We start from the raw sequence: 10,638 nt of genomic DNA on the forward strand, positions 1-10,638 counted from the left end.
CTTCATAAGGCTGTGGCTGTGCAGAGAGCCCGAGGCCCCAGCCCGGCGGAACGGATCAGCTCGTGATGACCCGTGGATGCGTGTTGCCCAAGCAGGCCGAGCCTTGTGAATACCGCCCGCAGGCTGGGCGTGATTTGTGCTGACCAACCATGGTGAACACCCAACCGTGTCCCGGGTCGGCAGCAGGAGCAGCAGCAGCAATAGCAATAGCAGCATTGACATGTTTCCGGCGGCTGTTCGGAGGATGATGTTGCGCCTAGCCGACTCACCCGTTTTTTTTTTTTCCCCCCGCCTCCCCCCTCCTCAATCAACCCCACGCTCCCAGATCAAACTTTTCACATCACCACCGCATCCGAGCCTGTCACATCTCCTTGAAAAGCTCACGAGACGAGCGTGAAACCGGCGGTGTAGATGGTGTCGCCAATGAAGCTCCGCTTACGGGCTTCCGACGGTCTTCTGGAAGCTCTCGAGGCCGGGATCTGCCTGTCTCGTGGGTGATGACGTCGGACATTCCGCGCTGGGCTTCCCGGCTGTGTGTTGGGCGGTGGGTTCGGTGAGGAGTACCGCCAAGCCAGGTTCGAGACGGCCTACTCTCAGCGGCACGCAGTAGGTGGGTAGGGTGGGTAGGGTGGGTGACATTTCTTGTCTTGCTCGCGTCCTCTCATGTTCCGTTTGTCTGGGTCAGATGACCAGATTTTCCTTACACGACGCAACATTATCACACCCGTATCATCCTCGTATGTAAAGCAGGCCACCACCACCACCACCACCACCATGACGGATAACTAGTTATAGGCAACAAGCAAAAAAAAAAAAAACAACCAAGCCACTCACCGCTCCGGGAAATACGGGGCGGTCGATTTCGGGACCGACGGCAGCCTTGTCAGGGCCGCGCGGGAATGAATGCCCTGGACCCACGCCGGGGGATGTACTATAGTATACTTGTTTGCTTGGCCCCCCCAGCCCAGCCGCCCCCTCCTCCAGTGCAAGGGCTCTCTGCACACAAGGCATGCGTCCAAGCACAAAACCGCGTGCTGAAGGACGGTTGCGGTTTAGGCGGGGCCTTGGCATTGGTCCCGAGCTGCCGGGTCGCATTGGGCAGAGCACCGTTTTCTGCGGGACGGTGGACGACGCTGGGCTCCGTTTTCTTGGGTGGGGGGAGGGGGGGGGGTTCAGCAGGCAGGCAGGACGCACAAGCCACCGATTCTCACTCGCCAGCGTCGTGTCGCATGAAGAACGTTGCAGCGTGTCTGTGGGAAATTCTCCGGCGCCTGCGTGTTTTGTCAATGGTTGCGTTGCTGAGTGAGATGCTGCTGATCGTCAGCACGGCCGTCTCTTGGAAAACTGATATCCGACAGTCGCGGTTGCACAGCAGGACCGTGGAACCCTGTTGGTGTACATACGTGACAACAAGTTTGTCGGATGTCCAAGGTCTCCGAGTTCCGAAGACGCTAGACAATGATCGCGCACGCCATTCTCTCGACTCGCTCTCCCTCTCCCTCTCTCTCTCTCTCTCTCTTTTTGACCATCGATAATACTACGCAGTATATAGTATGTTTCTCTTCTGAGATGGATGCATGCGTATCGTCAGCTCCCCGCTGGGACTGGGCGCGGTTGGCTGTGCCACCTTCACCACCCGCCTGCGCCGCGGCCTCGCACAGCAGAGCCGCGAGCCAAGGCTTGGATTCCAAAAATACAGGCGGTACCCCAGAGTTTGGGACATGCATGCTCCGTGGTGGGAAACGCCGCGCGCAAGAGAGCTGTCGCCGTCGAAGCGAACGTGCCCTGTCGCTCGCTCGCTCGTCCCTGTGCTTTGACCCTCTGCCGAGCGTAAAGCGCGGCAAAGCATCACGCTAAGCGCTGATGGCACGGCGGCTCGCCAGAACCACGCATGAACTTGGAGGTCTGCGAAACCCAAGGCAAAATCGGCAGGCGGCCCGGCGATGCTGGCCTGGGCGCTCGCAGGCTGGTTGTTACGGGCGGGCGGAGCAACGAAACGCAAAATGTGCGGAGGCTTGAGTCGTGTCTCTCTGCCTCCTCCTCGGGCCGGGCCATGGATGTGTGGCGTCCATTCTCCGGGGTTCACCATTCAGCTTGCCTGCTGCGTACACGGACTGCGTGCTTCGTATAGTACACGCCCCGAGAATGTCACCTTGCCGGCATTCTTGTCCGGACTGACTCATTTTTTTTCTCGTTCGTTTTGGGGTTGCGTTGTCTTACAAAGCCGTTTGAACAATGCTAACGCGACCACGGGGCCCCGGGATTTCCCTTTTGGGGAATTGGAAGCCTCTGGTTTCGGTGTGAGCCACGTCCTTCATCCCACCTTGCCGTCCCCCATGACAAAATGCCACCGCGGGCTGTAGCACCGTCAGTCCATGTGCCGGTATGCCAGCCTTTTCGGACCCTAAGGCGCTACGTCCGACCTTGTCCGCTCGCTCCACGGCTGTATGTAGTTACTGTGTACACACCTTGCGGCACGAGAGCGGCGCCCTTACCGGTACCCTCTCTTCACTTCCCTGCCCCTCATCGCTTGTCACCCCCCAATCACGATCACGGAGCGACATTGGGTTGCTCGCGACAAGACCATCAGACGATACCTGTGACGAAATCCAAGCCCTGCCCGCCCCCCTCTTCTCTGCCATTGCGGGGAGAACGGAGCCTATCCTGCGGTACCTGACTCGGGTCCGTTCGGCGTACAAGGTGCCGGTAGGGTCACTTACACCGCACGCGCGCCGGGCGCCAATCAAGACCCGACGAGCTTGCCCCCCCCCGGACTCCCGTTCTTGGGACGCGATCAGCGCCGGGCTTGCTGGGAGAGGGGAACCGACCATCAAACAGCAACGGATAGGCGACATGCAGCGGCGATGCGAGCTGAAAGCAGGAGGGGGAAGCGTCGGTACCAATTCTCCAAGTCAGAGGATGGGGCTGGCTGGGGCTGGGGCTGGGGGAGCGGGGGGCGGAGAGGAATTTGGAAATCCAGAAATCGCTCAGAAGAGAGAGCCTTGTGAGGCTGCCACCGCGTGAACAGCCGTGAATCGCATCGTGTCGTCGCCGGTCTTGGCCTGTCTGCCTCAGAACAGCCCACGCGATCCCCCCTCCCCCCTCACTCCGCGATAAAAAAGCAAGCCCCATCGGCAGAGGGAGGGTCGCCGGTCGCAGGTGATTGGCTCTCCCCGCAGGGCGTTCCTCAACAGGAGAAGACGATCATCATGAAGGATGATGCCATGCGGTCCTCCATGAGCCGTCGCCCGGTTTGTGATCAGACGCTGCGATAGGCCTTCGGAGCGCATGTGTTTGTGACGTAGCAGCGAGGTGACCTCGTTCTCCTCCACCTTTCCCCCCAAGCCACCTCTTCCGGGATGTGTGGCAGCGGTGCGCTGCGCACGATTTGGTGATACGAACACCGCTGCAGCCCTGGACAGCAGCAGCAGCAGCAGGGGGGGGGGGGGGGAGGGGTGTTGCCATCGACAACACAACACGTTTGACGACCGGCAGCAGGCAGGGCTTTGTTCAAAGGTCGTAGCAAAGCAGCCTCCGAGGCTGGCCTGACCCTCAGGACGGGACCCAGGCTGGGCAGCTTCCCGATTCTGGGCTTGGCGCAGAGCGTTTGAAACAGAAGGGTTGAACAAACGTTTCTCTCCCTCCCCGTCTCTCCGGGTCCCGTCTTCTCCGTAAACACGCGCGCGCACGCACGCACGCACGCACGCACGCACGCACTCACGCACGCATGCAAACACCCGCAAAACAGGGCCGGCTAGCAGATCTGTCCAGCCCGCAGTCGGTCGCGGGAACAGGAACTTTGAAATTGTTGGCAGCCCCTGATGGGCGCCCCTGAATGAACCACCAACCTAACGCTTGAACACCGCCCAGGCGATCCACTTTTTTTGGGCTTCCCCTGACCCTCTCACAACACAACCCTCTGGCTCTCTGTTTGGCTTGGCGCGTTCCCCCCCTCCAATGGCACGTAACGCCAAATTCCGCCCCCCCCCCCAGGAGCACGCACATCTCGGCGACGGGCGCGCGTTCTTTGTCGCTCTTCTTACACAGTACTTAGAAATCTCGCCCCCCCGGTTTTTTGTTGAAATTGGCTGTGGGGAACAATGACGATGCCTTCCAAGACCTACCTACCGCCCATGCTGGTCCGTTTCTCCACCGCCGGCGTGCTAAATTTGCATTGTTCCGATCCCTTCCCCCGCCTCCCCCCCCAATCCATCCATTCATCTCAGCTGGCTGTGTGCGTCCCATTTTGGACACAGGCAATGGAGCATGCATTTATAGGGGGAGGATGGAGGGGAGAATCGAACGTCTCAGCGGGGCGCATGCCGCGCAAGGAGCATAACGTGAACGTTATACGGCAACGAACTAGATACTATACATACATGCACTTCCCAATTCTGATCTGATGATTGCCTAGGGCTGTTCGGATTGGTTCCGGGTTCTGGGGGGGGCATTGCTCTTTCATCCATGCAACGTCTGCCCCGGGCTGCGCATGTCAAACCCTCGCCGCATGCGGCTTCTTTTGTGTGGGGTTTCCCATTCAGGCCGCTCGTTGTTTGCGTTTGCCTGTCCATGTGTGTGTGTGTGTGTGTGTATAGTATGTGTGTGTGTGTGTGTGTGTGTGGCCCTTTGCCTGGCCCGGGGCGAAGCAGCGGTACCCAACTCTTGTTGTCTTTCATGCCTGGTTTTTCCCCGCAGCCCGCCCGGAGTCCAGCCGACGACGCGGCCCTCTCCTCGGCGGATCGACCGTTTGTTCGGCGGCGAATAGATCCCATTCCCGACCAACCGGCCGACCGCTCTTTTGTTTGAGTTTTTTTTTTTTTTTTTTCTTCCCCTCTCTTGCCGTTCGCGGGGGGCCCCATCGAAGAGGACGGCATGCCCGTGGGAAACCAAAGCTCACATGCTGAGCGTGTGCGCTTAGGGGCAGCGTGAGGTGGTGGCAGGGTCATCCTGGCCAGGTTGGCAGCGTTTCATTTTCTTGCGGTGGTCCTCCAGGGTTACGTCACGGAGACAGCGACAGACGGCGTCATGGTGCATGGGGACAGGCTCCGTTTTGGAAATGAGACTCCGCCGGGGCTGCGTTTCCAATCCTGCGCAACGCAAATAGGGTGTGGGGGGGGAGGGGGGGGGGGTGGCTGGTGCCCGAAGTACCCTCCGTTCCGAGCCGAGTACCGATGGCTTTTCGTGCGTGCCTGATCCGACCCACCCGCTCATCCCTGTGTTCGGTGAGATGCCTCCCCTCCTGGTCCTGGTCATCAGAGAGCAATTTGCCCACCATGGCCGGCCGCCTTGATACTTAAGGACGGGGCTGTCCCCTCGTCGTCCGAACTCACCGATCGTTACAGACGACAACCATCAAGGATATCCATCTCCTGCTCCATCACATCTTATAAGACTCTCGGGTCCTGCTCTCAAAGCTCTTCCAAGTCTTCCATCGACCTTCACACTCGCACACTCACCACCGGCTCTTACGTCACTCAGCCAAAGCTACCACTACTACTACCGGCCCTCAGCCTTCAACAACAACCTGCGCTACTACACCACCCTCCAGTTCACCACACAACACCGTCAAGCTGGCGACCCTCACTGAGACCTCCTTCACCATGATTCCCGCTCAGCGCCCTTCGAACCTTCCTCCCTGCCCCGGCCCCCCGCCGAGCAGGCCTCTTCCTCCTCTGCCCAAGCGGGGTTAGAGGTTCTCCCGCTCTCGCGGCCTTGCATCGATGCGCGACCCCGATTCCTTCGGGGCCTGACGGCTTCTGTTACGCTTCTTCCATCCGGTCGCCACTTCTTCGACGCGGAGAGGGGGGCGCCGCCCGCGCAAGGCTGCAACCGCACCTTGTCTTCTGCATCGGGTTCCCCCTCTTAGCAACTCTGCGCCCTGCACGCCATCATGCCTCCTGCATGGCCCACGACGCCGCGCATCGCGCCATGCAGCAGCGCGGTATCCGCATCCAGCACCAGCCGGCCGGCGCAGCCCCCCCCTCCTCCCCCTCGGATCCAGCCCATTCATCCGACGCACGGCAAGCCCCGCCTCTGCCCGTGATTGGACCGCCTGAAGCTCTGCAGAACCTTCTGTGGCATGCTGTGCGGAAGCCTTCATTGCGATCGGCTGCTCCGGGGGGCGGGCTGCGCTCGCCACCCTCTGCTCATTCTTGCATCTCACACGTCCACCCATTCGCGGATACATCCGAGGGTCGCGGCTCGGGGAGTCGGCCTTTTTTTTCTCTCACTCTTCCCTTCGACCTTCTGGCGCCCGCTGTCGAGCGCATTCTCACCCTCCCTGTAACCGCCACCGGGGGGGACTACGGATCTTTTAATCAACGGCACACATTTTTTTTTTTTTTTACTCCTTGTCTGAGCGACGACATCGATATCAAGCGTTACGACTATTTGGGGCAAACATCTGGGGAACACTATTAGACGGGATAACAATCATCACCAACCACACTGTACTATTATTATTTTTTGGAGCATCTGGGCGACCGGCGTCATGATACCACGTCGCTGACGAAAGCGGCGGAAATTTCTTTGGATGAAAGGAGGAGGAGGAGGGAGGAGGATTTGGGAATGTGAGCGGTTCCGCCGGTCGGGCCCTCGTCCGCATTTGGGGGGGACCTCGGCGGCAACCGCGCGAGACTTTTGTTCGTTTTGGTTCAAAGAGAGAAGATACCTGGCATTCCACACGCAAAGGCGATAATACCAAAAGTTTGACGCCCCATTTCGAGCGGGTTGTTTTTTTTACTCTCTCCAAAAAACTTGTTTTCCGCGTTCCATGATCTGTGAGAGAGAGAATAGAAATGCGACCTTGTGACCACGACTGCGACTTGGCTCGGCTGATGAAACCACAAAAGGGGCTACCGCTACACGTGTGCTTCCGTCCGGTCCCCGCCCCGGTCCTCTTTCTCTGAATGGTTCTTTTGCACGCGCGCTCTCCTGTGCGTGATGTGTCATGCTACGCTGCCTTTGGCCGTGGGGAGCATCGTCGCAATTGCGACCAAACCCGCCTTGGTTGCGACGCTGCCGAGCCGTCTCCCGCAGCGGTTACATCATAGGGGGGGGGGGGCGGAGGAGAGAAGAAAGCCGCACAGCATGCATGGTCCCGTTCGGGCACGAGTGTCTGAAGCAGACATGACTGATGCGAGCCGGCCAGGCTCGCCAAGGGCAGCCGAACCAGCCATTTTTCTTGGGAGGGGGGGGAACGCAGCTGCGGATAGGCAAGGTACTGTGTAGGTAGTTCGTCAAGCCTTGCAAACACAGACGAGGCAGGCCTCCCAGGAGCGAACCGCTCATTGGGGGGGGGGGGGGGGGGGAAGGGGGAGGGGTGCGCCAACACGGGAACAACAGCGGTAACAATAGCGGTAACAGAGCAGCAGCGGTCGTCGGCGACATTGGGGGCGGGAGATCAGCAACTTTTTGTGTGTCTCGCGAAATCCGACCGAATCGGAGCATTGTTGAGAGGGTTTGGAGCTATTAGCTCGGGGGGGGGTAAGGGAGGGGGGCGGCGACGATCGCGGCCGCCAACCCCGGGCAGCTCATGGCAAAGTGAGGCCGAGTGAAACCAGACACGTCGCCTCTCGGCGTGTGCGATAGATGCGTTGGAATGCAGAGAGCCTTTGCGGAAATCAGGCAAGACGCCGCCCGCGCGCGGAATTTGGTGATGTCGTCGGGTCGGGCCTGGTCGGATCGGGCCCGGTGTGCGGTCTGTTTGCGGGCTTCTCCCCCTTCTGGCCGAGTGTCCGCTGCCGCCCGGATGGGTGTGCCGAGGCTCGCTCACGCGCGCGCGCGCGTGAGCGAGTGCGTGCACCGCGTGCGCAGCATACCGCGCACAGCACGCCGTACTACTATGCACACATGTCCCTCGGTAGTGAGCATCCTATTGAGGCAAGATGGACGCGCGGAAGAAGCGGCCAAGGGGAAGGTGATCAAGGCAAGGAGGAGGGCAGATGCGGCACGGCATAGGGCCACCAGGGGACCCCTTCGCTCTGCGCGCCCGCCCGCCTCATGTTGTGCTCATCCCATCTCGATCGGCCGAATTCCGAACCTGGTAGGACCGGGATCTGCTGCAACCCAAGACATGCCCTGACGAGGGCTGTCTCAACGAGAGGGGACATTGTTTGCTGTTTTGGGCGAGAAGCATAGGGTGTAACGCTGAGCAGCGTTTGATGGTGAGTCTCTTGCATGGGGGCTTTGGAGGCGCGCCGCCCTGGTTGGCAAGGCGAGGAGGGGGCGGCGATGGATTGATGTCCGAGACACCTATAGTATGTACCAAAAAGAGAGGCGCATGCATAGTTCGTCACCTCTTAGCTTGGTTGCAAAACGGACTCGAATTTGAAATTGGTTGCTTGTGGTTCCGTGTACGCACTAACTCATTACGCAGTTGGCACAGAAGGTAGCACAGAAGGACTCCGTACACGACTAGTTACTGGTACTCCGTCCTAGGGGCTTCTCTGCGGCGGTTGGCTGCATCATGCCATGACACACAAGACATGGTTGTCTGGGTCCAGTGGATTCGGCTTCTCCTGACACAAACAATGACAGCAAAGGGGGGGGGGGGGGGGGGGGTTAAGGTTCCCTGCGGGGCTTCAACGGCTGCGGCGGAACGTTTGGTTTGGGGAGATGGGAGAAGAATGACTTTTGATTTGGCATTTGGTTTGGCAGCATTTGGCGGTGTTGGTCTGGGGAACATGGACCCAAAAACAAAATGCGGGCCGGCCAAATATGCCAAGGCCCACTTTCTTATCGCCACGTGAAGACATGCATGCGTCCCGAACCAACCCCAGGGCCGTCTGGCGCATCTGACGAAACCAACTTGCCATCATCAAGCCGTGAAAGCGATGCCCCACGGAGGAACGGATCCCGGCAGTTGAAACTCTGCGGGTTGGTCGGTTTGTTTGCTCTTTTTTTGTACCTCCCTCACCTTCACCTGACTCTTTTCGAGAAACCAAAAAAAAAAAAAAGAGGCGGAGGAGGGCCGAATTTCCCGGCATGGCGCTTCGCCTCTACGTCTGGGGCCCGGCCTTTGGCCTGCCCTCGCTCGACGCCGAGTGTCTCGCCGCCATTGCCTACCTTTCCCAAACGCTGAGCGCGGCCGAGTACCAGCTGGTACGGAGCAGCCCGTCCGCCGTTCCAACACGTAACGTCACCCCCTCTTTTCCCCTTTCCTCCCCTCCTCCCCCTCCCTCTTCCTCTCCCCCTCCCCCTCCTTGGTTGGGGGGGCCCGGCCCGTCCCCGCGTTTCGTCCCAACCACCCACCACCGCCGCCGCCGCCGCCGCTGCTGCCGCCGCCAGGGCTAACGCCGATCACCAGAACACCTCCCCACCCTCCACGACCCCTCCACCGACACCTGGATCGCCGATTACACCGCCATCACCGCCTACCTCCACGCCCGCCGCTACCCGGATTCGTCGCCCTCCCACCACCACCGCCACCACCACCCTCATCACAACCGCCATGTCTCGCCCCCGAGGAAGCTCACCACCGCCCAGGCGGACCGCACGGCCTACATCGCCTTCCTGACCGCCCACGCCGCGCCCCTCCTGGCCCTGTACCTCTACGTCTCGTCGGCCAACTACGGCGGCGCGACCCGGCCGGCCTTCAGCTCGGCCCTGCCGTTCCCGTTGCCCTGGACCGAGCCGCCGGCGGTGCGCGCCGCCATGGCGCGCCGCGCGGCGCACCTGCGGCTGTCGAGCCTGGACACGGACTCGGCGGCCGTGGGCGCGGACGCCGGCGGCGCCAAGGACGCCGCGGGGCCCGTGTTCCCCGGGGCGGCCGTCACCCGCAAGAGCCCGGGGGCGGGGGCCGGGGTGACGGGGGCGATGGCGCCCGAGCAGCGGTCGCGGATCCGCCTCGAGGCGCTGGCCGCCGAGGTGTTCAACGTGCTGTCGTCGGCCGAGTGGCTCGAGGGCCGGCAGCCGCCCGAGGCGCGGTGCCTCGCGTTCGCGTACCTGGCGCTCATGGCCGTGCCGGTGGTGCCGAGGCCGTGGCTTCGCGAGATCCTCGAAACGCGCTACCGCCCGCTGTACAGGTTCGTGCGCGAGTTTGAGCAAGAGACGTTCCCCCGCGGGGTCGAAGGGCTGCCGTGGAGCCCCGGGGAGGCGGAAGGCGCCGGCGCCGTGGCGGCCAGGTTCGCGAGGGGCGTGCTCGTGCAGGTCCCGGGGCTGGGGACGCTGTGGCGCCGCTGGTGGACGGCGAGGAAGAGGAGGGAGCTCGGGGCCGAGACCACGACGACGATGACGACGACGACGGCGGCGGCGGCGGCGGCGGCGGCGGTGGCGGCGGTGGCGGGAGAGAATTGGTGGGTGCTGCTCGCGGCCGGGTTCGGCTTGACGGCGGCCGGGGTGGGCGTCTGGTATTACCGCGCGCTGTCGCCGTTCGGAGCGGCCGTGCAGGTCTGGCGGAGGCCCGCGACCGGCAGCGCTTTCGGGGCGGTCGGGCTTTTGTTATCCGGAGCTCTCCATGGCATGGGTTAGAGAGTACGTAGCGTACGGGGTTATCTGATGCCTTGTCCTGGCCTGTCCTTGAGGTGACTCGCCAGGCTCTGGCTCAGGCTCGGGCTCGGCGTAGGCTCAGGCTAATGTAATGTCATGAATGTTCATGATGGAATGAAGGATGCCATAGATGCTTGCGGCATGCAACCA

At 61.3% G+C, this 10,638-nt stretch overlaps 2 protein-coding genes across 2 annotated transcripts; both read left to right on the top strand.

Annotated features, from left to right (window-relative positions):
* Positions 1-5,901: 5,901 nt before the first annotated feature.
* VTJ83DRAFT_186 (uncharacterized protein) lies at positions 5,902-6,420 on the top strand (the record flags this gene model as incomplete). Its single annotated transcript, XM_071008065.1, has 1 exon — positions 5,902-6,420. One exon carries the CDS (start codon positions 5,902-5,904, stop codon positions 6,418-6,420), a length of 519 nt encoding a protein of 172 aa, XP_070869539.1.
* Positions 6,421-8,985: 2,565 nt separating this feature from the next.
* On the top strand, positions 8,986-10,470 carry VTJ83DRAFT_187 (uncharacterized protein; the record flags this gene model as incomplete). The annotated part of the gene is made up of 2 exons (XM_071008076.1): positions 8,986-9,133; positions 9,308-10,470. The coding sequence occupies 2 exons, from the start codon at positions 8,986-8,988 to the stop codon at positions 10,468-10,470; spliced, it is 1,311 nt and encodes a 436-aa protein (XP_070869540.1).
* Positions 10,471-10,638: the final 168 nt, after the last annotated feature.

The sequence above is a fragment of the Remersonia thermophila genome, chromosome 1, assembly GCF_042764415.1.
Source record: "Remersonia thermophila strain ATCC 22073 chromosome 1, whole genome shotgun sequence".
NCBI classification, from domain to species: domain Eukaryota; kingdom Fungi; phylum Ascomycota; class Sordariomycetes; order Sordariales; family Chaetomiaceae; genus Remersonia; species Remersonia thermophila.